At 37.4% G+C, this 27,704-nt stretch overlaps 1 protein-coding gene across 1 annotated transcript in view; it reads left to right on the top strand.

The window, feature by feature from the left end:
- The first annotated feature begins 5,893 nt into the window (after positions 1 to 5,893).
- LOC107043133 (metabotropic glutamate receptor 2) overlaps positions 5,894 to 27,704 on the top strand; it is a 63,851-nt gene continuing 42,040 nt past the window's right edge. The window contains exons 1-4 of the mRNA XM_015264863.1: positions 5,894 to 6,094; positions 8,181 to 8,403; positions 12,376 to 12,383; positions 24,483 to 24,614. Coding sequence (XP_015120349.1) covers positions 5,894 to 6,094; positions 8,181 to 8,403; positions 12,376 to 12,383; positions 24,483 to 24,614 — 564 coding nt within the window. The remainder of the gene's footprint in view (positions 6,095 to 8,180; positions 8,404 to 12,375; positions 12,384 to 24,482; positions 24,615 to 27,704) is intronic.

A 27,704-nucleotide genomic window follows, 5' to 3' on the forward strand; every position in this document is an offset into this window, starting at 1 on the left:
GGGGGGGGGGATGCTTTGTGATCTTTTGGATTGACGTGGATCGAGCTGAGGGGAATGAACGCTACGACTGGATGAAGTAGACGAATGTTGGCAAGGGAAAAAAGTTAACAGTGCGGATTTTTATCGAGGGACTTTCAAGTTTGCAGTGATGAAATTATGTTCCTAGGGTTTTTATCAAAGTTAGAGAGCCCAACTTCCACGAGTTGGGCACATAATGTCCCATGTGAGAGTGCATAAGCCAATGTTGAGGGAATTTACAAGAATTTAATCTAAATTTCGGAATGCACGACCAGAGGGTTCAATTGGTGGAATTGAGGTCTCGGGATTACACCTATTTTATTCTCATTGTCACCGTGGAGCAAGAATCCTATTGCATGTCGTTGGATACAAGGGATGACCACAAATTCCGACGAATCCAGTTTTCATCCGGTTAATCCATCCACAGACGTATCTGCTCGAATGAACAATAAGTTGGTTTTTTGCTTTTTGTCGGGGGAAAGTGACGAAAATTGAATATTTTTCATTTTTGTTGTTATGAAATTTAACCTTTTGGTTTTATATAAATGATTGAGAGTTATTTTTATGAGGAAAATGATGCTTGATTCAAGAATATTTGACAACAGGTTTTTTTCATAATTTAATTTTTCAAAATTAAAGAAGTGATTATATCATTCTTAATTGAAGCCCAGTTTCTCCGCGTGGATTCAGCTGTCTGCACTTTTTAGAAATTCAAGCAATGACTGCATTCAAATTACCAATTTCGTGTATTTGAATTGATTTTGATACCAAAATATTTCACGGAATTTCGTATTTATTTTGGAAATTCAATTAATGTTAATTTTTCATTTTACGCGATCATTAATAATTCAATAACAGCTTTAATTCTCAATATAACATCGGATTGTCCTTCTGTTTACGATAAGTGCAAAAACTCTTGACGAAAGTTCTCTTTTCTCATTGTAAGATATTTTATGTTCAAAATTTTTAGAAAAAAAGTTCTAATATCTGAAACATAGTTACTTGGGACAAGTATTTTTTCTTCAACCGCTAAATTTTCCCGGACATGTCAACTCACGTAGCCCGAGGAAGGTCTCTAAAATATTTATTCGAGTTAAGCCATAGAAAATAATTTACTCCTCTCCGTGTAAATAATTTTCAAATAAGTCTTTTAAAAAAAAAACTTGTTTCTTCCTAGTGTAAGAGGTGAACGAATCGCATGTAAGATGGAAATACTCTCATATGAAAATATGTGAATGGGAAAATTGTGGCTTCAAATCCCTCACCCGTCCCCGATTTTCCCCCGCAACATGCCACCTTCAATCTCGAAAAATTCCCATCATGGTGTACAAGAAATACGAAATGATATAACGGAGGGATATTCCTGCAAAACCCAGGGCTCATCAAATATCCCACCGCCGGGATGTAGCTCAACGCCAACCATAGACCCACTATTGCGGGAGAATTCCAGATTGTGATTCATTATGCAAATCTCGTTAGGAGAATGGCGAGAAGGTAATATATAGTGGACAGCGGAGCTGTCGTCCTCATCTAATATAATAATGATTCCCGACTGAATTACGAGCCCGTGAAATGCCAGAAAATGTCAACGCGCCAGTGGAAAAGTAGTTTCGAGGAATTATTGCTGGGAGGTGACGAATTATTAACGGAAATAGCAATAACTGTTTTTTCTTTCGCGGTGTTGTATTACTCTGAATGTTGCCGGCAGATGGCTGGGAGAGGCCGTAAAAATGGTGTGAAAATGTTATATACAAAAAGTTGATGGGAACTATTTGTCGGGAGGCACTTTGGACCAAGTGACTTTTTATTTAATTTTTCAAGTGGTGAGCGGAAAGATAATGTCGTCGTGTCCGCGAAAATGAGAGGGGTCGAGTGGTGAAGATGAGGCTTGTTGATAATACTTCAGTGACATTTTTGTTCAGGAATGTTCATGAGACTGAAGGGCTGTGGGGAAAATTCTTAAGTTGGGGATATCGTTCTTAGGGTGAGGGCTACTTTTTGATGGATTGAATGTTTTCAGTGGTATCATTGAAGAGACGGAGGGAAATCTCCCTGAAATTGAAAGAAGACGAGTCATCGTGGGCAGTATTGTTCTCATGTTCCGGAAACTATCGGGGCAAAAGAGGTCGTTTTTCTTTTTTTCCTGAATGTTTTATGTTCTCAGGCCTCAATAATTACGGATGAACTAAATTGATTCAACTAATTAATTCCATAACTGCAGAATTATAGAATGAAGTTTTAGTTTCCAGGGAAAGATCCCTCATTTATTTGAACTTGCGGGTGTAAAAGTGAACGAGGGATTTTTTATTTAATTATGTTTAGCTGCCTCAAAACATAATTACATAGTACAGCTCATATAATTGGGATCAATCATCACTTGCGAGTACGTTCGATTTTCGCTGTAGGGAGAGAAAAGTAGGAGAAAAATTACCTAGAATATCGTGGCAAATTTTACTGTACGAAAGATAATCGTGGTGCGGAATGTAATTCAATGAAAAAATATCTGTTTTTGGAGGATATTATATGATTCGTTCGCGAAAAAAAGGTGACGGTCGTGGGGGTGAATGGAAGTGAAATTTCAGCGAACGCGTTCGATCAAAAATCCCTTTCCGCTACAGAAAAATTATACGCAATATTGAGCAATCCTGCACGTTCACTGAGATAAATTTTGATGGAAGGCATTATTCGTCTCGTCAAAATTCGGGAAATCCAGTTGGCTCCACGATTACTTGAGTTATTCCGTAATTTTTGTCTAGCTTTTTTCTCCGTGTAGACAAAACAGCGGTTACACAGAGAAGTTCCTAGGACGAAGAATACAATTCTTTTCCTTTGATGGATTAAAAGTTGTCAGTGGTGGCACAGAATAGACGGGGAAGACTCACCCTAAATATCAAAGAAAGACTCCTCATCGTGATTGAGTATCTTCCTAGACAGATCTGACAAGCTCTTTTTGATCGAATTAATCCTATAAAAAACACATGTCTCAGCCAATTATTCTGCACCCAAAAAAGGCATCTTGATAAAATTTATTTCTGTCTCGATTCGATTACGAACGGGAAAAACGCTTCCTTTTCCTTTGATTTCGGAATTAAATTGCCCGTTCACATCAAGTTCCCAAATGAGAATAAATCCATGAATAAAAAATAGAATTTTCAATGCGAGAATGTCGCAGTTTGGGACAGCCCACATGATAGATTCAACCATTTTCAAGCATCAAATTTGTCAATTAAATTGCATGAGAAAAATTTAAAAAAAAAATGAAGATGCGGCGTCATTAAAATTTGTCATTAAAAATCGAAATGAACAAATTTGTTACGATTCCGAACAAATTTTTTTTATGATGGGAAATTGGCCAACGGCTTAATATCGACATTCAAATTCAGACCTCCAAAGTTTAAATAATAAAACAATTGTAAAATGTCCGGAGACTGAGGGTCAAAGGAGCTCGAATGAAAGCTCTCATGTTCGACTACAAAAATAGAAAGGCATTTCACTGGAGAAAAAATAGCTGAAGTCCTGGGATATCCTTAATAGCAGATTTGTATCGCACCAACATGGCTTGTCCGTCCTTACAGATACGGAATGATAAGCTTTCCCCCGAAATTATACAGTACATGCCTCCTAATGCCCCATTACGAATATCTGTCCCCCATGAAATCCCGTATCGGAAATCACAGAACAGGTGACGACAGAGGCTTTGGTGCGGTAGAATACTCTGAGGTTAATCACGCTAGCACCAGTGTTTGTATAACGCTGGTTGTAAACCACTTTGACATCTTTTAACCCCCACCATTCCGTGTTCACTCTCATTTGGTTAATTCCGGTGTAAATTTTCCATGTCAAGGGGTTGAAAATCACACATCTGAAAATGGGAGAGGATGGTAGAGTAATGTTCAAGGAAAAAGCTGAGATTGTGCACAAAACTGGAACTAATCTGACGGATGGTTAATTACACGGAGAATACTCAAAAGTGCTTTCCACCAGTTTTCCCCCGGCTTTCATAAATACAAACTCGCCTCTGGTTAGTAAAATTACCTTTTCCTTGATTATAGTGAGGATAATTTTTGTAGGGCCACTAGAAAATTTAGACTCGTTGGCTACGGAAGTCTCCAGGAAATGCACATCTGCTGTCTTGTCCCTAGTTACCTACATCCTCTGTATGTGTTTTTATGACAGAATAACACGGCAGACTCCATTGGAATTAATGAGGCAGAAAAAGGCGGGGGAGAGAGAGAGTTCAAAGAGGAGTTTTTTGTTGTACACGTCCCAGGGATTATTAATCTGGGGTAGTATGCGCATGTTGTTGAAGATTATAAGATTACAAAGTTCAAATATTCGGAACTCAGGTGTAATTCATTAAAGTTTTGATAAAAAATTAGGAAACCCATGTTAATACAGTTTTCGACGTGAACAGCATTGAGTTCACGTAGAATCAAAGGATTTGGTGATCGAAATTCTAGGGAGCTATTCAAAATATTCGCTTTGTTCGATACTGAGTTGCTGCTGGTGCTGGTGTATAAAGTTTCATATCATTTACCATTCTATACTATCGGAAATCTGCGCTAATCCCTCACGAAGTTCAACCTGCAATATTCAACCAGTTGCATCCAGCCGTAAAAAAAGTTTTCTATAGAAAAATGCTACCTATGGTAGCAGACTCCACTGGCGAGAGATGAACTATTTCAGTATTTCTCGGAGTATTTGAAGATAATCTCCGAAACCTACACCCGGAGGAGAAGTGACGCATTTGGATGAAATAAAACTCCTTATTTGATTCAAATAAAGGACTATTGTGCATGCTTCGCAGTTAAAACTGTGACTTCATGTCTAATTAATGAAATCGTTATTTGGATCAAGAAAACATTCGTTTATATTGAGAAAACCATTGTTGGTGATGTGAATACAAACGCAAAATAATCTGTTCTGTCGTCCCTGATCCACCAAGCAAGCATGGCCATGAATTTACTTTTTAAACGTTATCCGGAGACGGACATCTGCAATGATCCATTTGATTCAGTACTGAATCACGCATGTGAAACTGTAGAAAGTCGTTACTGATGTGGCTATGGATACAATTGTAAATAACCTATCGCTACATATACCTTTAAATTTTTAAGTTTATAAGAAATACTAATATTAAGTGGCATTATTTGTTAAACTAGTTGAACTACAATTAAGTTTAATCCTGTACTATTATAGTCATGTAATTGGCCTCGGCTGTTAACTCAATAAATGGCTATAAACTCAATAAATAAATAAATGAATAATAATCCATTTCACAGAGAAACAACAAAGTTGTGATTTTCAGGGACATGTCACTAATTTTCAGGGATCAATCCTCAAGTATTGAGGACAAGTTACTTATTTTACCGATTAGCCCGGTGGCCTGGCGTAGTGGTTAAGGCCGTTGCCTCACAACGGATAGGTTCCAGGTTCGATTCCTGGCCGGATAGAATGGTGAGATCAAACCATTTTTAAAGTCTTGATCAATCGCCATATAGTCTCATCAGACTCGAAGCGATATAAAATANCCCTAATTAACAGAGATTTGCCATTCTGAAATTATACGAGTGCAAAACTAATAAATTCAGTGATTTTGTAGCCAATTTTTGATGACATCACTAATTTCTGGTAACATTGTCGCTAATTTTCAAAAAAATGACACTAATTTTCACCTGACATCACTGATGATCAGGATTAATCATTAATTACTGATAGATTTATAAAAATGAGTGACATTGATGAAAATCAGTGACACGTTCCTTCAAAACCAAACGTTTCCCTCTCTTCGTCTCATAAGTTTGACGATAAACTTTATTACGAGCTATGTGAATAAATCGAACGTTCTGTTCTTCGATATATGCTTCCAGTGAAAATGGCAATGCATCGTGATCGTCCAACCTCGATGAGTGCCATCAGAGCGCGAAAAGTCCTGTTGTGGATATGCCTGTGCCTCTGTCTTCTACTCACTGATTGCTACAAAGATTCCGATGAGCACATTGAGGAAGACCCCTCCAAACTCATACGCATCGACGGCGACGTCATTTTCGGTGGAATATTTCCGATGCACGAACAGGTCAGCATCACACATGAAAATTTTCATCTGAATTTTCCGTGTTTAAGTCCGGAAATTTTTATCGTGTCCAAGTTTCCCTGAAATTTCCAAAAAAATCAAATATTCCATTGATTTTCTGTTCAAATGATCTGGAAATAAATAAAATATTTGATTTTTCAGTTAAATTATTCTGCAAACATTCAGAAAAATCAGGAAAATTCAGGGAAAAAATGAAAATTCATGTTATTTTCTTTCTGAATATTCATGTTCCACTGAAAATTCAATCAAACTGAAATTTCCATCTCACTCCCACTGAAAACTCATGAATTTCATAACCATTTTTTCCCTACATTCGATTCAATGTCACTCTCGTGAGATTTACTATAATATCTTCCATGAAATTTCAACAAATTTCTAACAGTGCAGCTCCATGCAAAGTCTATTTTCTTATATATTTTTTATTTTTACATTTTCTCCTAGAATGTGTAAATATGTTTCACGAGAAGTTCAACTTCGAATTTATGGAACTGTTTGCCAAACGTTCTCAAATGCATGTATGTAAACGAGAGAATTGTGTCTACATACAGTTTTCCACAATTGTCGATAAAAGTTGTGAGAATGGATATTAGCAGAAACTTTGTTACACATAACATTGGGACAAGTTGTTTGTTTGGAGAGAATACATTGGACGAAATATCCAATCTTTTTCTGAGCCTGTGGGAGCGACGAGGCATTATTCATGCAACTGACAGCTGGAATAATTAATTTTTATCATCATGAATGGAGTTGTGGAGTTTATATTAATATGATGAGCATGAAATGCTATTATAAATACATTTCACTGGAGTATTATTTATCCGAACGGAATTGCGTTTGCAATTAAAGAGGATTATTTGCCATGCTTTGTCGCTTCTCATTGTTGAATGTGTTCCAAGCGTTCTTCAATTATCTTTTGAGCGACGAAAATAGAACTCTATGCTGTTGGAAAATTCCCTGGGCAGTTTAGCGTTAATGTCAGGAGGGCGACATTTAATTCAATTTAGAGGGAAAAATATGAAATTTCAACATTTTTTAGCAGCAAGTGGATAACAACTCCGCAATCTGATTAAATTTTCAATTTAAACATGAATATTCAGTAACAAATTACCCCGATTTTCCAACATGCATTGTTATGACGCATTGTCTGGTTCCTATGGAGCTACTGAAGGTGCACTATTCAAGAGAGTTCGAGGAATAACGGCGGAGTTTATCATCCGCATCGATAATCCCGAAGATTTTCATCAATTATTTCCGTGACTATTAAAATTTAAGGATATCTGCATCTGAAGTTGGTAATTTATGTTCAATTTCGATGAGAACGCCCCAATTTCATTGACTTTTTAATGAAAACATGAGTATTCAGTATCAAATCACGTAGAATTTTCAATGAATTTAATATTGACGCATATATTCATCCGAATTTTTTTATTTACGTTAATTTACATGAAATGATTGAACTGAAATTCACTGCTTTTATTTATTTTCCATCGAATTGTGAATTTTTAGTGAGAAAATTCCGTAAATTTTTGGAGAGACTAGATGTAAATGCTCAAGAAATGTATCGGAAATTACGGCAAATTAAATTAGTTTTTTTGGAAAATAAAATCATGGAATTTCAAATTCCATTTGAATTCTAAAGGTTCAAATAGAGCAAGAATTTTCGCTGAACACTCAGTAAAATTCCAGGATTTTAAGCAGCATAAAGACGAAAAATCCTCAACTTATTTGGATTTCCTATCTAATATGAATATTCAGTGTCAACTTACATTGCATTTTCAGTGAAATTCGAAATTTCATGATTTTTCCCCCTAAATTATTTACGAGAATTTTGTAGTTTTCCATTAATTTTCAGGGAAAAATGGACCTGGAATATACAGTTCTCTTCGATTTTTCCACGAAATTCTGAATTTTCAATGACGAAATTGCTTGCAATTTCACTGCTAATTAAATTCGATAAAAATTTCCAAAAAGTGTACCGGAAATTTCAGACAAAAATCTTTAACAGCGTGTATAGTCAACTGGAAATGGGAATATTTGACAAATGTCTGTTTTCATTTGAAACATCCAGGTCGCCGGCATTGGTGGTGAATCGCCGTGTGGCGCTGTGAAAGAGGAGAAGGGAGTGCAACGCCTCGAGGCGATGCTCTTTGCCCTTGACGAGATAAACAAGAGTGATGTTTTATTGCCGAATACAACCATCGGCGCATTGATCCTCGACTCGTGCAGCAGTGACACATATGCCCTTGATCAGAGCATGGAGTTCGTGAGGTCCTACATGAATCAGGTAAATAGTAAAATCCCACGTCATTCAGGGCTCGTCGAGAGCCGCGGGTTGATGGCTGCCAAGAGCCGGGAGAGGCGAGAAGAGCCGGGCTTTTATCCTCGCATGTGTTCTCGTGGCATTTCTTCATCCCGCGTGACGCTGGAGCTTTCCATCGAAATGGAAGGCGTGTTACATTAAAAACCCTCTTTCACTTTTTCCTTTAGTATTGGCGAGTGAAAAATTGGCTGTTCGCGCACAAACGATCTTTCATAATAATTTATTAGGTTATCAGACGACGGTTTCAAGGGTTTTTTGTCGGAGTTTTTTCGACGAAAAAATTGTTTTGATGGAAATGTATTAGGAGCGGCGGGATAGTGCTTCTTGGGTATGAGATTTATGATGGATTCAGTTGTCAGGTTCAGTAGTTTTCACAAAATCATGAGTATTTTAGTGATAGATGGAAATTGAAGGGTAGTTTGGAGAAATAATATAATGGAGATGCTTTTTTAGTAAAAAAAAGAGGGTTTTCCGTCGAGATTCTTTGAGGGGGTAATATATCAAGTTCGGTGGAATAGTGCTCTTTTTTGTATTTAGAGCATTTCATTCATTAATTACATTCTAATAGTGCACTCTTGGATATGAGATTTATGATGGTTTCAGGCGTCAGGTTTAATCAGCACAAAATTATCAAAGTTATTTGATGCTTTTTCAATTAAAAAGAAGAGGTTTTCATTTTTCTAGAAATTATGGAATTGAACAACTAAAATTCCGTCGAGGTTTTTTGACGAAACAATTGTTTTGATGGAAATATATCAAGTTTAGCGGGATAATGTTCTCGTTGATGTGAGATTTTGTACGGATTCAGTTGGCAGGTAATTACCTATTTAATTACCGTAATTACCTCAAAATCATGGAAATTAATTTATGGTCGGATGAAAATCGAGTGGTATTTCCGATTTTAGTGATATGATATTCAAAATCAGAAAAAAAACTGATTTTTAATAACTTCTGACATTAATGCCTCTGAAATTTATCAGCATTTCTCCTCATTTTATGGAATTCTTCTGTCATTTGAATTCAGTGACTTTTTGATCCCGAATTTTCAAGATCTTTCCTTCAAATTTCAATGAGAAAATGCTTTATTTCAAGAGCCACATTCGATATAAAACTAGACGCCAAACACTGGATTCAGTAGAGAAAAATCTCATGCAACAACTCAATTACAGCTGTGACCGCAGGTTAGCCACTGATTTCCCGGTAAAACTATCCAATTAAAAGTGAAAGGGTCTGCGGATTTCTAATGAATCCCCCCAACTAGGTAAACGCAAGAAGAATCTCAACAGTCTGAAGATGGTCGTAAGTGCATTACGCAATTACTGAGAATTCCCTCACTCCTGATCCTGTGCAAATATTGAAAAGGGAAATTGAGTCCGAGAAAGTGCACCATAAGGGGAATAGAAGTTACTTTCAAGCTTCATCAATTAGGAGAATCGTCTCATTGAATGGGGTGAAATTAGTTGTTTCTCGGGTAAACAATGTGTACAATATCGATACGATCGATTTTCAAGCTCCAATAGACCGCTGAATGGTACCAGTGGTACTTGTACCCTCTGGGCACAGCGGTCCACAAACCCAGCGTACACACTTGATGCTTACACGACGTGCTACTTGAGTCACCCTGGTGTAAACAAGGCAACCTATGCTGGAGGGGCATGCAATGCCATGCGAGGGCTAGAGAGTCGTTGAAAGACGCCAATCAACTCGGGAGGTGAAAGATTTTCTGTCCACGGACGATCGAGTACACTCGTGAATGCCATCCCTTCCGTATGAGTAGCTCTCATCGAGCCATCTGATGACTCATGCAGGGTTAGAATAATTTTTTTGAAGACTTGAAATTTTTTTCTGAAGTGACAGTGACAATTAGTGGAAACTGTAGATTTGCGTTTGATAATAAAAATGTACAGAAATCAGGAAAATTCGGGTGAATATCTTCTTGGATTTTCAAATAATTGAGAATACAGCCCAATTTGGTACTAATTATTCATGTTTTGATTGAAGATACAACTAAACTGTACTGTTGAATTTTTTTGACTGAAATTTTGGGTAAAGTTCTTGAAAATTTTCATCACATTTTAGTTTCATTAAAATTTCAACCAACTTCTTTATTGAAAATTCCAAAGTTTACCGGAAAATCAATAGAAACTGTGAATTTTAGTTCAATTATTCCATGAAAATTAATAGAAATCGGAAAAATTCAGGTAAATATATTTCTAACTACTTAAAATTTTAGAATTCCATTGAATTTTCAGGGAAATCAGAAATTTCATGACCTTTCCCCTAAATCGAACTCAATGTCACTTTCCTGAAAATGATTTGTCAACTGTCCATCAAATTTCATTTTTTTTTCTAAAAGGTCGCGTGAAAATCTGAAATGCTATTGAATTTCCAGTGAAATTTGGATTTATTGTGGTTTTGTACAATTGGGATTAAACTATTGCTATTTTTCTTCGAACTTTCCTCAGTTTCTTTGTGTGGTATGCTGACTGCTGAAATTTGCTAATGAAGTATAATGTTGAGAAGTGAAAATATGGCTACTATTATAACTTTACCTAGCTTGATAATGCTGACAGTATTGTCTCAATTCCCCTCCCCAGAAGTTGTGAAGCGCCGGGAGACTTATTGGAGAGCTCAATTTTCACGGAAAAGTTTTAATACGAAGCATGAAAACATAATTCACAATGTTTTCCACACAACGAAGAAATCCGTGAATTGAGAATAGTCATAAAATTGAACATGATTCTTGATTCAGAAACAATTTCCCTTAAAATTCAAGTGCTAAATTCGGAAATCCGGTGATTTTGCCAGCGATTTTTAGTGTCATTATTAATTTCCAATGAGATCGTCAGTAATTGTCAAGGACATCGTCATTAATTTTCAGGAAAATGTCACGGATTTTCAGGAATCCATCTTTAATTTTTGGGAATCTACTACCCCAGTGATATAAATCACCAATAATCAGGGCTATTCTAGTCCGCTATCACCAAAATCGGCAATAGATTTTAAAAATCAGTGACACATCTACCATTAAAAAATAAAATTAAAATAAAAAAGTAAAACGTTTTGTGATCCACTCAAAAACCCAATATTTTTATTTACAAACCAAGATATTGGCAATTACAGAAGACCACAAAACGTTCCACTTTGCCCCGTTCTCCCATAAACAAATAAATAAATAAACACGTAACGATCATAAATAACCAGCACAAGCCAACATCCAATTCACGCGCACGTGAAGCGCGCTTTCCCAGTTCCAGAAAATTAAAAAATCTTCCCTGCGTGAGGCTCATGAACTTCTCAAGCAATAAAAATTATTCTGTTCCGAATCCAAAGCCCTGTTAATCCCCATAACTCCGTGGAATGCACATCAAACGAAGTAATGAAGGAAAAGATGTATAAAAACTGACTGCACCTTGTGAATGAAAATCCCTCGTCGAATTTCCTCGCTTCCGACCATTTAACGTACAAAGAAATAATGCAAAACCCATAAAAAAATTCTCTTCATTACTACGAAGTTTCCAGTTACCTTAGCCCAGCGCAATCGCCTGAAAACTTTCCGTATTCTTTCCTATCCGCCGTAGCATCGCGAGGAAAAAAAATACCCCGTGACTATATCGTTAGAGGCTAAAAGACGAGTAGAGATCGTTAAGGTGTTGCAGGTAGGCCAGTGAATGACGTGTTAATGGAAACCCCGGTCCCGCCTCATTTGCGCTTTGAGCCGTCTCCCAGAGGACTTCACCCCTCTCCTGTTTTCTCTCTCATCTCATTCCACGAAATATAAAGAAGATGATAACCAAATCGCAGGGGAAGAATGAGAACAGATAAAAATTTCAACGCCCTGAATTAATGAAACTAATGAAGAGGCAGCGGATTCAGAGACGAAATAGACTCCCCCCCGTCAATGCAAATGCCGGGTGGAGGATATTCTGAGATATCGCTCCAGCAGGTCGTGTAATTGCAGATCTCCTTCCTTTGTTTCCAATGGAATTTACTCGGAGATCTGAAGGTGAAAGTGGGGGTGTCGGGGGAGGGGGAGACACAGTATAGAGTGGGAGTTTGATGAGGGAAGTGGAGTGAGTGAGAAACCGTGAGCTCCTCTTTTCACGGATGGGTAAGAGGTTCCTCGCCTTAATTGAATTCAACTTGTGGAACAATCGTCTCATGCAAAAAGCCTCCCCCATCCACATATCCAAATATCTGTAGAAACCCAGAGTCGGAGGATAATAACTATAGACATCTGTGTTATCCAGAAAAGAGGGGATTTCGTAAGTTAAAAGGCTTTTCAAGGAATATCGATTGATCCTTCCGACGGCGTTGCAATGAAGACTTTCAAATGGTGAAAGACAGTTGACATTTGGGAGGGAGAGTTTAGCTTGATTTTTTTCCCTCTGCGATGAGCATCCGGAAGCTTCATTATAGAGACTCAAAGTCGAACCAGCGGATTACCATCATCTCTTGTAATGTTTTTAAGGTGATTTTTTTTTTCTGTAGAATTCAGGCTACTCTGGGGTACTTATCATTGAAATAGGGGAGATTGGGGTAAAATGGACACTTTTGCCTTTTTTTAAATGTTAATGACGGATTGAAATGGTGATGAAATTTAATTTTTTTTTTTTCAATACAAGGAACAATTCTTTCCCTTTGCGATGAGCCTAAACTGAGCTCAATTGATAAATTTGTTTCTGAGTTATGAATAATTTTAAAAAAGTCTAGTGTCCATTTTACCCCACCCTCCCCTATTTCAAATCCTGGAACTGTTCTGACCTGTTTTGTTCAGTTATATTGCTGGTATCCCCCCGCCCTCTCCCAGTCCCCGCGGGGGCGTTTATGGACACGAACAAAGTTGTGATCTCCGAAAAGCTCTTCCCAATTTTTAGGAACGTTGGCCATGACTCAGGATAATTATGATTAATTTTATGGAAATTTTTAATTAATTCATTTGTGAAGATTGACGGCTGCGGGGAGGCGGGCTGTCCAGGTCGTGGTATCACTTCATAATTAATTAAGATGATTTTAGAACACGAAGGCGTCAATTCAGATTGCTTTAAAATCATTGAAAACGTTCCTATTTTCAATACAACTGATACCGAATTCGGTCAAAATTACCGAGAACTAGAAGTTTCTTCTCTGATTTTTTGAGAAAATTCTCTTACAATCAGTAAAAATTTCATAACCATTTTTTCCCTAAATTCGACTCAATGTCACTCTCATGAGATTTCCTGCAATATTTTCCACGAAATTTCAAAAAATGTCTAACAGTACAATGTGTGGGTCGTGGGCGTTTGTGTCACTGTAAAATGTCAGTGCACACACAAATGATGAAAACGTTTCTTCCTTGTATACAAATTAAGGATATTCCCCTGAAACCTAAAACTTTTCGTTCCTCATAGTGGCGCGTGGGTGGAGAACGAAAAGCTAATAAATCAAGATTATAAACTCCTTCAGGCGTTAAACAGCCGCAGGGCGCTCATTAACATACTTTTAGTAACGGATGCAATGCAAATTGAGCAGGATTATGCATCCACACACTCGAATTTTCATATTCGCGTAAATATTAATTTGCGAGGCAAGTAATGATTTTTTTTCTGATGGAATAAAAGGAGATAAACTTGGAGGTTTATCATTGGGGGAATGATAAGCGTTTGAAACTTACGCGGACCCTCTGCGGTGTGTCCGATGAGTTTTACCCGCACAGGGGTTATGAGAGAAGATGAAAAAAAATGGGAGTATTGGGGGAAGGGGGACAATAGGGTTCTGCCAAGAGTTCATATGTATGAACGAGTGGCAAATAACGACGGAAACTGGGCGGTGTGCCAGAATGCACTCAACGGAGATTCTACGCGTGAGCATCTCCCCACTTGGATTTTATCTTTTTTCGCGGTGGTTATAAACGCGTGCACACATCGTTCGGGGCTATAGGGCTGGAGCCATCGTGCTTATTTGTTTATGCATTTTTTTGGTTCGGTGGTTTAATGCCTGTTGTTGGGTTTATGTTTTGGAGGGAACGGGCAAGAAGTTGGATGGGTTCGAATAACATTGAGGGAAGTTGAGATAACATGCGGGTAGTAGTGCAAATAATGGAAGGGGAGTGGATTTAATGTTGTTGAACACACGGAGAAAAAAGATCAGCGGAAAATTATGAGAAGAGAGAAATAAAAATTATGGAATGTTGTCCCGCAAAAATCCGATGAAAATATGTACCGTAGAGGACATGTTTGTGGTACGTTTTTATCAGAAGCCCGGAGATTTTATTTTTGTCTGGAAATAATTACGTTGCAAAGGAAATATTCATCCTTTGCCTCACATTTTCTCTTGAATTAAAAATTCGAAATTCTATTGGATTTTCAGTGAATGATTCTTTTATCTATGAATCGAATTCAATGTCATTTTTCTAGAAATTAATATGCGTTCAAATTTTTTTGCAATAACAATACATCTGAAGATTTCATACAAATGCGTCGTTGCTAAACAATTCCAGATTTGTCAAAAAGATTTTCAACACAAGTCCCTGAACTAGAAAAATCATTCCAATTAAGAAAAATAGTTTCAATTTCAAAAACAATATTCACAATACGAGTATTTATTCTCCCCGACCACCAAAATTGTAAAATATTCATGAGTGAAATAACGTGAATGGCGAGAGGATATTTTTGTTCCCCAAGTCGATATAATACGGAGACCCGGTTACCAACGACGATTGTAGAGTACTGCCCCTCCCCCTTGGCGTGGACCGTACACTGGAAAATTGAAAAGAATAGAGACGGTGAGAGTATCGTACGATTGTCCGTGAGGTTGAACCCCGCGGTATCCTATTTTCCTCCCTACCAAGTCACCGTAACGAGAACTGGATTCACCATAACCCTCTTGACTCCATTTTTTTCCCTCCATCTCTCTAGTTTTCCACTATTTTCCCATTCCCTTGTACCACTCTCCCCCTCCCCCCTGTAATCGCCGGGAAATTCACAATTCCACAAAGTTTCCGACGTTGACTTCATCACAATAAGAGTATCTTCAAATAGAATACAAAAATAAGCGAGATTAAAAATACGCTGAGTTATTCTTCGGAATGGAGGATGAATGGAGCGAATGAACACTCGATGCTTATAAGCATTGTTTGGAAATCCGGGGATACCGCATTGTATAAGGGTATTTGAGCGATCCATATTGGTATAAATCTCGGAGATTAATGTAAAATTCGGTCGTGGAGTGATGAAATTTATCAAAACAGAAAATTGTATATTACGTTACACGGAGAGAAATTTTTGATAAAAATTATCCTACCGTTCTATAAAAGTGATTATGAGTCATCGTTTCCTCATTCCTATTCCGAAATTTAGTAAAAATTAATATATGATGATCAAATTTTATTATCCGTTGGAGAAATTTTTTCCTGACGCATAATAAATTTTACCCTTCCAGGCCAATAATTTTTATGTAGATAACAGCGAAAATTCTAGAACGGTTGGTAAATTTTACCCTACCGGTACAATAATTTTTACTCTACCGGCACGTTAATTTTTTTTATCAGGATAAAATTTCTCTAACGTAGAATAAAATTTGATCATCATATATTAATTTTTACTAAATTTCGGGATAGAAATGAGGAAACGATGACTCATGATACACCTTTATAGAACGGTAGGATAATTTTTATCAAAAATTTCTCTCCGTGTACAAATGTAAAAAAGGGGAAATGTTAATACGAGTGAGGTAATGTTTTTGGGGACAGTCGTAGGACACGCGCAGCCGAGAGGAGGCGGAGGTGCCGCCTCCGCTTGACTCGTCGAGTTTCAAAACACCTAGGGGACAACGATTTGTGATCTCCAAATCTCAATATCTTCATTTATCAACAAAGATATTGGTAATTGAAGATCATAAAACGTCCCACTTTGCCCTGCCCTTCTCTAGAGAGATACTTTATTTGAATTAATGCAACTTTATTGGAATCAACTAAATTGGTTTATTCAAATATTTCTCATGCAGGTTTCATTCAAATTTTAAATTGGATCTTGTTCGCGTTTTCATTTACATCAAACAACATTTGTTACATTCCCAAACGTGGGGAATGCAAACAAATGGATTTTTATTCGAATACAGACTTCATCGGTTAGAGATGAAATTATTATTTGAACGGGATTTGTTCGAAGTGAATGAATTATTAATTCCAAGTAACTAATTACTTCCCATGGAAATTTGTATACGAGACTGATCAAACAAAATTTATTGACATTCCCAGTAGTTTAGAATGTAAACGAATATCTTTTTGATCCAAAGAAAGACTTCATTCATTTGGAGATGAAATCATTGTTTAGACAGCAAAATGGAGGAACTCATATATTCATGTAACATAAAATAATCTTTTATTGTATTCTAATAAACAATTCATTTAGAATGAATGTTTTTTTTATTTGAATTTTTTAATTAGTTTATTGATTTGCAAAATAAGTATCGTTCAAATGAGTGGAAAAATTTCAAATGAAGAGTTTTCGTTGATCCAAATGCGTCAATTCTCCAGCAGTAAAAATGAAAATTCTTCGAATAATTGGAACTCAAATCACAACTTGTTTATTCCCCGATTGACGTCATAAGAAACGGGATAAAATTTTTTATCAAACATATAGGCAAGCTGTTTACCACGTTTGGATGAGGGATGACACTGGAATAGAAGTGGAGGAGACAAGCCGACGTAGATTCGTTGTACGTGATCACGATGGCTCAAGGGACGTGTTTCGAATTGTCCATAAGGACTCGAAATTACGAGTGGAAGGCAGGGGGTAAATTCCAAGTTTCTCGTCTGGATTCTCTGTCACAGTGGATCCGAGACTCTCGGTCGGAGTCTAGATATAACAGGCGATAAAATGACGGACACTCCTCTTGTTTCCAGTAGTTCGAGCCCGATATAGTCAGACGGTGGTTGAAAATAACTTTGTATTTTTAATCTCGCCTATTTTCGTATTCTATTTGAAGATACTCTTATTGTTGAAGTCAACGTCGGAAACTCTGTGGAATTGTGCATTTTCCAGCGATTACAGGGGGAAGGGTGGTCCAAGGAATGGGGAAATGGTGCAAAAGTAGAGATGGAGGACGAAAATAGAGTCAAGAGCGTTATGGTACATCCAGTTCTCCGTACGGTGAAAATTCCACGAGGGAAATTCGGGGAAATATTTTCCTACATTTTCAAGTAATTGATAATTTTGCGTCAAGAGGACTTCAAATAACGCCAAATTTCATGATTCCCCGCTCCCAAAATCGAATTCCACGTCGTTCCCCTAGAAATTTCTACTAAACTGTTAATGAAATTTCCTTTTTTTTATAAAAAATTTATTGAAAGGAAAAAAACAAAATTTGGAAATCAAAATTTAACAAACATTTTTCTCCGTTTATATAGTTCCTATAATTGAAATGGTTGTTTGCAAATTGAGGGCAGACAATTTTTTTTCTATTCCAAGAAATTTTTTTCCTTTAATTGAAAATAAAAAGCCGTGATGCATCCCAGCATTAAATGGCTCAGTATACTACATCATTCGAGGAATATATAACCTTTTCGAACGGTGGCATGCTGTGCTAAACACAAATTCTCAAACTCTGCAATATTATTCGGGCATGATAGAAACGAGTGGCGAGAGAGGTCGAGGCAAGCACCAAAATGCCAGCATCCCTCTCCAGGCATTGGCAGTATGCACGTTTCGCTGAGCATACGAACTTGTCGTGCTTTCTGATGCCTCCGGAGTTCCGTTGGATTTTTCCTCTCAGTTCTCGGTACATCCCTTTTCATACAGATCGAGTTATTCTTCGGAAAATGGAGGATGAATGGAGTGAATAAACACTCGATGCTTATGAACGTTGTTATTTGAAAAGCGGGAGATACCGGATAGTGGAAGGGTATTTGAGTGAAGCATATTGTTATAAACCTGGAGATTAGTGTGGAGTTGAGAAGTCGAGTGATGAAAGTAAACAGAAAAGAATAAGTGAATTTTGCACTTTTTATAATTGTTGGGTTACACCTTTAGACATTTTCAACACGTGATTCTCTTACTAAAATTTTAGGAAATTTCGGTATTAACAAATTGTATGTTAGTGACATTGTCACTAAATTTTAAGAGATATTATCATCAATTTTCACAGTAACGTCACCGATTTTCAGGAATCCATCGCTAATTTTCGGAATTCTATCACCAAATTTCAATGATAACAATCACTGATAAACAGATCAGAAAAATCTCATGTTAGTGACATCGTCGCTAAATTTTTCGGGACTTTATCACTAATTTCCACACTAATGTCACGGAGGGAAATTCCCCCGAAAAATTCTAGTGGTAGCCCAAGAAGCAGGGCGCAAAGTGACCACCAGCAAAAAAATTCAGTGCAGGTACTGGAAATTTTATCGGGTGGCACTCGAATTTTTCCCGTACCTAAATGAATTTTTCACTGAAATCCCCAGAGATTTCACCCGAAAGCCCAAGAATTTTACATAAACTGTCGATTGTGATTTTTTCCCGTATTCGCACTAGAATTTTTCCAAAGAATTTCTCTCCGTGTGATTTTCAGAAATCCATCTCTAATTCTCGGGATTCGCTCATCAAATGTCAGTGATGAAAATCCCTGATAATTAGTGACATGTTCCGGAAAATCCGCGGCACGTCCCCGAAAATCAAAACTTTTTTCCTGCGTTTCACGCTCAAGTCATCTAAATTCCTTACGAAATTCGCATTAAATCGATAAGATTTTTGGATGGCCTCACTCACCCAAAAATCAGCTTTGCATACCCAAAGATAGTGACAATCTCAAAAGCTTCCATTCCCCTGATAATGGACACTTGAACCACTTATCATCCGCCACCACGACTCACATCCCCCTTTTATAGCTATCCATCTTACCCGGTTTCAAGCCAGCGAATACATATACTCGTTTAACCTCCAGCCCCTTTCACCCCAGTCATTCCGCTCCGGGCCATCAGCCACCAGGATTCTTCCCTACTTCTAAAACTCGAGAGAATGTAACAACCGATCGACGAAAATACGAACATTACATATGCATATAACACACGAGGGGATTTGAAAATATTGATTCATGGAAATGTACACTGTTCGGGAGAAAACTGAAATGTACAAATGGTGTACCGACGTAACTTTTACTCCACCAACTGTGTACACTCTCAACTTCCTTTTATTCCTCTCGCTTTTGACCCGATTAGTTTATTCACAATTTTTACCGAGAGACGTTGTGTCTGGACTCCCGACTGCGTCACACTTTTCCCAACGAGTGAGTTCGCATTCATTTGTGCACTCAAGGAGGATTGGAAGGGAAAGGGGCTGCAGGGAAATAGAAGGATAACGAGAATGAAAAAAGTTTTACCACCTACGGCTGCATGCGACGATGCAACTGAGGCAACTGCCTCAGTGTTGGACCATCCCAGCTGTTATTATCGTGATAAATATTATTTCACCCTCGAGTAAATGTACTTGTCTATGATGTGAAGAAGAAACTTTTACACTGGCGTTTGTCGGAGGTATTATTCCTCAATTTCTTTCTCTCGTACTTCACTCCACGGTTTTTCGAGTTGTTACCAAGTGTCGTGAGGAAACTTTTGTTCTTACTTACGCGAGGATATTGGTTATACTCAGCGGTACACACATCGCCACAGTTTTTCTACATTTGTTTTTCAGTTCGGGGTACACTTGGTGGACGGCAATCTGCGAAGATTTTTCGGGGCATGGGAGGAAGTTTATTGATGAGTTTAATAGAAATAGGTCACTGAAATTTTCACTCGAATTCAGTTCGATACACTCGACCCCTCAATTGTACTTGAACACTTCTCGGTCCATAGGCGGATAAACCGCAATCATGGCGGGGCGTATGTGCTCGTGTAGCATGTGGATTTGTCGGCGCTGGGGGAATAATGGTAGGGTAAACAGGGGAGTGATGCGGCATTCTGAGGAGGAACTCTTGGTATATTTAGTAAGAGGGCTTTGTGGTATTTTCGTGGATTTTGAATAGGTAAATTTTTTTTAGGTGATTAGGGGTTGAGGATTCCTGGAAATTGGTGGGAACATTGTCTTCTGTCTGCAATTCAATCAAAATTTGGTAATTGTGCCTTTGTGCTTTAAAATGTTCCTACAATATTAAATAACTCACTGTTCATAATAAATTATACATTTCATGCACAATTTAATCTCACATGCAATTTACAGACACAACGTTGAAAATAGTCACGTAACCCTCGGGTAAATTGGAATTCAATAAAATATCTAACAATGTACATAATGGGAAAGGCACTCATATGTCATCCATAGTTTGCGTCACGCTTGAGTTACTTTACGATGACGACTATCTGTAAAATGTAACAAGTTCATGATAGCGACTGCTCTTTGTGTGAGTTGAATGAATTTGGGTAATTACAAGAAAAAAATTCGAATATTTCAAGCCATTCTTCAATTTCAATTTTAAACCTCAACTTTTGTGCTTTAAAATTTTCTATTCATAAATTATAAATTTTAAATATTACGCATAATTTAATCTCAAGTGCAATTCGCATCAACAATGAATTTGGGGAATTTCAAGAAAGCAATTCGAACATTTCATTCTTCAATTTCAATTTCGAACCTCAACATTCGTGCTTTAAAATGTTCCTTCAATATTTAATAACTCACTATCCATAAATAGTAAATTTTAAATTTCACGTACAATGTAATCTCAAACGCAATTTACAGTCACAACGTTGAAAATAGTCACGTAACTGTCACGTAAATTGGAATTCGATAAAATACCTAACAATGTACATAATGCGAGAGGCATCCATATGTTATCTATATACTTTGCGTCCCGCTGAGTTATTTTACGATGAAGACTGTTTGCAAAATGTCACAACTGCCTCCTGTGTGTGATTTGAATAAATTTCGCTAATTGCAAGAAAAGAATTCAAACATTTTAAGCCATTCTTCAATGTTAATGTCGAACCTCCACGTTTATCCTCTAAAATGCTCCTTCAATATTAAATAACTCACTATCCATAAATAATAAATTTTGAATTTCACGTACAATTTAATCTCAAACGCAATTTACAGTCACAACGTTGAAAATAGTCACGTAACTGTCACGTAAATTGGAATTGGATGAAATACTTAACAATGTACATAATGGGAAAGGCATCCATATGTTATCCATACTTTGCGTGACGCCTGAGTTACTTTACGATGAAGACTGTCTGCAAAATGTGACAACTTCATAATAGCGACTGCTTCGTGCGTGTGAGTTCAAGTGTATAAGTTTTTTTGAGGAAAAAAGGAAAAGAGGTGACTGAAAGGGGGCGGAGGTAGGGGTATGGTTTGGCGTGCGGCAGACGGCTGGGAAATATGATCGATCGGCTCGGATCTCCAAAGATGCGGCGCCCCCGCAGCACCAAATGCTTCGAGGGCTTCATAGGCAGTGGAGGGGGCTTATCTTACGCGACTAACCGCACAAACTCAGCACCCGCCCATCATTTTCGCCCATTATCGTCTTCTCTACCAATTTTCGGTAGCAATTCATAATAGATCGAGAAAGAACGAACTGGGATGCGTTATTTTTGAGTGTATCCATGTGGAATCAGGTTCTACATAATTCAATGAGTTCCAGGGGGATGAAAATATCAGAGGATTTATACTGAGAGATGATAAAACGCGGATGAATTTTTTTATCGAAGATATGATCAGGTAGAAACGATCGGCTTAAACCGATTGAACTTATTCATCCTGGTTTCTATCGTCGTTTTGAATATTTCGAGAATTTATGGGAGAAGGGAATTCATTTTCTCACGGTAATTGCGTTTTACGAATCGAGGAGAGGTTCAGGGGGAATTGAATATAAAATATGAATTATGAGGTTCAATAAAGGCTACTTCATCGATAATTTCATATAAGGAATTTGAATTTTAAATTCTAGATCAGGGAATGAAATTATAAAATTCAAGATATTATTCTTCAATGGAAAAATTGCTTGCATCTTCCAGAAGAGTGATATTAAATTTGATTTAGGAACAAAACGGTTTATAAGATTTGGAGTTTCAGGTAGAATTCCATTTCACAAAGAAAAATTGACAATTTCTCTTCCATTTCTGTTTTACATTATACATTTTTTTATTGTTTGCTAATTTTTACTGAATGATTGAGCAAAAATAATTTGATGTGCACTGATTATTATTTTTATAACAAAATTTCCTGAAATTTCGGGGTTTATCAAGGATTTCTGGGAATTGACCCAGAAAACTCAGAGGAAAATTTACAATCGTGTGACGGATTTTGTTTTCGCCTCTGTAATATTTCAGGGATTACCGGGGCAAAATAGACAATTGGGCATTTTTTTAAATATTCATATCTCAGAAACAAATTTGTCAGTCTAGACTCTTCACAAAAAACGGAATTGTACTTTCCACTAAAAAAACTTACCCCATTTCATTAACAACTCAACATGTCATTAACATTCAAAAATTGTTTTTTTAAATTATTATATAAATTCCAACAATCTTCCTCCCCACAATATCCGTACTAATCCCTCGATACGATTGGCTCCTGATGTATCTACTTACAAAGTCAGTTTCCCTGCGTCAAAGAGAATCGAATAATCTCTCTCATAATCTGCAAAATTTCGTAATAATCCCGGAGCACTTGAAACGACTCCCCGGAGTATAAATCCAGAATGTGAAGTAACAACTTCAGACTTACGTTATTAGCTCAATCAACACCCACAGCGTTTCAGAATGTAGAAACTAACATTATTGGAGATGAATCCCAGAGTGAGTCACTCTCAGCATTCCACTCACTAATGATCCTCCATCCCCATTTGGTGGTTTGAATTTATACGAAAAGGGAGGTATTTTCCGAGAATCTATAGCGCTACTGCGCCACTTTCAATCACTCACCACTTGCAATGATCTTCCTGGTACTCGGGTTTGCGTTGAGAATTTTAAAAAATTCTGACCGTGAGTAAATCGCCAAGTGGTTTGCTTTACTCTCTTTTGGTGCACCTCAGACGGGGTAATATTGAAGGCTCATGCCGAGTGAGGAGGTTGGAGATCGATATTGTCCCTTCGCCAGGGGTTACTATCACTATCTATCAAACCCCTTTGGCCATCTCTGCCCAATGGCATTTCACACTGTGCCCCCCCACGGAGAACTGAAAGTGTCGATTAGCGATTAAACCGGTTAATTGCCGCTTGGAGGCCATGAAATCGATTATCCATTGATCTGTGATAATTAGCGAATGAGTCGACCCCCAGAGTTAATCACAATGTACAGCCTCAACATCTTTGAAATTCGGCATAATTCACGTACCAGTCATTTTCATTCTGCTTCGCGTCATGGAACAGGCGACAGATTAATGGAGATCTTTCCATACTGTGCATAGAGCACTACATTGGGTCAGGTTAAATGATGAGTCAAGCTAAATGATACTCCCTGGAATTGGATACGATTGTGGTTGACCTGCGGCTCCAGTCTATGGATGCCAGACATAGTTGGAATTATCTCAGCGCACAAAAGCCTCCGGTATATGGCCCTGTGATAAAAATTTCATTCTCAGTCCTTTATTTTTATTTCCCCAGCGGCGAAAAAAAAAAATCGCGATGGTTTTCCGAATCAGATGAATATTTGGGGTTTTTATAGCCAGCGGGGATTGGATTTTATTGCTGTTTCGGAGCGTACGAACACGCCCGCAGAGCTGGTGAAAATTGTCTCGAGTTTTTTTTGTGCATTCGTTAATTGATATTTCAGATTTCATCTTGATTTTTATGAAAAATTGTGAGTCAGAGAGACTATTGACGGGGCATTGATTTATTTATGAAGTTCCACCGAAGTTTATTAAAATGTAAAAAAATGTACGATCGTATACCTCTGGCTGGTTTCAATAGATGTTTCTCCAATGGGAGGGGCCGATAAATCTTCTCAATGCAATCTATATCTGAATCATATAAATTCTATTTGCCTGAGGAAAACTCACCCCTCGGGCATAAAAGCTTAACATCGCTATTTTTATCCCCCCTGATCTAAAACCACATTTTTATGTCTTGTCTCTCAGGATATGTCGGAGTACAGATGTGAAGACGGTCGGCCACCCCAGTACACACCCCACAAATCTGTGACAGGAGTCATTGGAGCGTCTTTCAGTGTGGTATCGATAATGGTGGCCAACATTCTCAGACTCTTCAAAGTAAGTAAAATCCCTAATGCTGCGTTTTGAAATTATTCATCCGTCTTTTAGAGGAACTTTTCAAACGGGTCGGACGCAAACATCAAAAGGTTTTGGAGATACGTGCTCAATCTTGATTGACTCTTGGCTCGTGATTGCAGAATGCCTCTTTGGAAAGTTCCATCGATGAATGAGTAACAATTGAGGATCTCAGGTGCTTCGTAATGGGAGCAAGCCATTTCAATTCGCAAGTTTTAAGTTATCGAGAGGCGGATACTCATTTTTGTGAAATTATGGGTATTTTAATAGTGATCAAGAATAGAGGGGAGGATTAGGTGATCGATATCTGATAGCGGCATGCTAGCGAATAAAAATGAAGGCGAAGAGAAATCGGAAGCAACGAGATCACAATAGAGAAGAAGATCGAATGATTAATTTTTAGGGATTGAGAAAAATTACAAAACTTGTGCGCGAAATTTTTCTACATGGAGATGAATAATCTGTGTTCGTACACTGTTTAAAATTATTGACTGAAATTTCCGTTATATGATACTTCGTGGACATTCCAAGGGATTTTATTATTGAAAATTGAAAATTTCATGGAAAAACCGATTGAAACTATAAATTTTGGTTCAATTATTTTGTTCAATTATTCATTAACATAAAAATTGATAGAAATCAGGACAATTCAAGTAAGTTGGGAAATTATCGTCTTCTTGCTACTGGAAAAATTGGAGTTTCTTACATTTTCAGGCGTAATAACCCGCGTGCTCCAAAATTGTCGAAAATTTGTCGCTAGTTTTGTTACACAGCAACGAATTTTGCAGATTGAAATTTTATTGAAAAACTTATCTCTTCAAAACTTTCTGCAATTCTGGAGCACAGGGAACATTGGTTGGATTATTCCATCTGAATTTCTATCGACAGAAATGCAGCACTCGATGTTCTTGCGGTTTAAAGCCATATTCAATCCAGAACTTCATTCATTTTAACAGACAATTATCCTTTAAGCTTTCCATGCAACCAAACGGAAATAACCGAACAATTATCCAAATAATTTTACCCTCCACTCCATTGCAAAACGTCAAACACTGATCTTCTATGTTGACGTTCAGATGGGGAATGAATCACTGAAATCTAAAATTTTTTAATTTTCTCCCTCTATAAATCGAATTCAATGTCAGTGTCCTCACAACCAGTAGTCAACTGTCCATTAAATTTCATTTTTCCCCTAACAAAACGAAAAATTTCCGTAAAACGCAGAGGATTTTTTATCAAATAGCATTTTGCTTTTCTAAACAATTTTTTCTCAACCTTCCTCGTCTTGCATAAAACCGCATTTATCATCAGAACGTAATATTTATAAAGATCCACGTAATATTCCGGCTTAGAATAAATCTCTTCACTAGAATTTTCTTCTAAAAATCCCCCTTTGGAAACCCTAAGATATGCAACTACTGCTACAGCGTGACCAGTCGTTTGGCAAAGATTATCCCTCAAATACCCTCAGTGCTTACACTCCGGGAGGATTGAGGTGATCGGTATGCATGAAACACTAACGGCAACTTCCTTGGTCCGAGTTCAATAGTAGACTTTGGTCTCACGGGTCAGAGGGAATCTGAATTTTACTTGACGTTGTTGCAACTCCAAGCAAACCTGTCAAAGTTGCCGTCACACAGACACGAACCCCCGGGAAAGCCAGTAATACGTGTCAAATATCGATAAGCATCGGCCAAAGTGTGACGCTGACCTCAGCTAATTTCAAATTTTCTATTTTCTCCTGTTCCTTTGTTTCATCTTCCCCCACATGACTCGAGGTTTGATTAATGATGGCAAATTGACCGTGTAAATGTGTAGAATGAGGCCAATTAGTTCACATAAAGCCAGGAGAAATACTCTAGGTTCAACAAAATTTCTAATTTATTGAAACCCAAAAGCTGAAGAAAACGTCAATAACAAGGGGTGGGGCACAATAAACCATTGAAGCAAACGTGAAGTCGATTACAAAGGGATAGAATAATGAAAGAAAAATTATAAGCAATTTTTTTATTATTTCATCAATGTTCCTCCAAAAGTAAACTTTCTAATTTTTCTTCAGATTTTTAAAATGTTTTTCAAGGGTTCAATGTCGAGCTTCAAATTCAGAGCTGCAAAGTTAGATACTAAAATCATTGTAAAATGTCCGGAAACTAGGGTCAAATTGGGCTCAAATGAAAGCTCTGATGTTCGACTGGAAAAGCAGAAAAGCATTTCACTGGAGAAAAAATAGCAAAGTAATTGGATATCCTTGCGTTGAAACTGAAGTTAATACTTGTCTCGCGGAGGGAAATGACAAAGTTGTAATCATTGTCTCATGTTAATTAAGTTAAAATTGAAGAATGAGGCCAATTACTTCATATAAAACTGGAAAAAATACTCACATTCTAGAATATTCCTAATTTATTGAAACCCAGAAGCTGAAGAAAATCTCAATAACAGGGAGTGGAGCACAATAAACCACTGGAGCAAACAAGAAGTCGATTGCCAAGGACTAGAGTAATGAAAATTGAAAAGCACTAGTGTCGTATGACGGCGATCTTCGCATTAAATCGTGAAGTTCTAATTCAGTAGCGAAGTGGTAAAACGGTTTAAGTTGACTCATCTCCCAGTTCAGTTTTTGAGGAATTTTTCCGAATCTAAGGGAATAACGAGATTTTTGTTATAACCTTTTTTGTAGAGCCGATTGAGAGCTACAACAAATATAGTTACGAAAATTTCGCTATCTCCCTTAGATTCGGAAATATTCCTCAAAAACTCAACTCGGAGATAAGTCGACTTAAACCGGTTTACCACTTCGCTACTGAATTATTACGTCTCATGTTAATTGAGTTAAAATTGAAGAATGAGGCCAATCACTTCATATAAAACTGGAGGAAATACATTCTACAAAATTCCTAATTTATTGAAACCCAGAAGCTGAAGAAAACCTCAATAACAGGGAGTGGAGCACAATAAACCACTGGAGCAAACATGAAGTCGATTGCCAAGGACTAGAGTAATGAAAGTTGGAAAGCACCGGTGAATAAATTACCCCGTGCTTTTTCCGATTGAATGGACTGGTTAATTGAACAA

The sequence above is a fragment of the Diachasma alloeum genome, unplaced genomic scaffold (genome assembly GCF_001412515.2).
Source record: "Diachasma alloeum isolate Michigan unplaced genomic scaffold, Dall2.0 Dall_scaffold_00176, whole genome shotgun sequence".
Lineage (NCBI taxonomy): Eukaryota > Metazoa > Arthropoda > Insecta > Hymenoptera > Braconidae > Diachasma > Diachasma alloeum.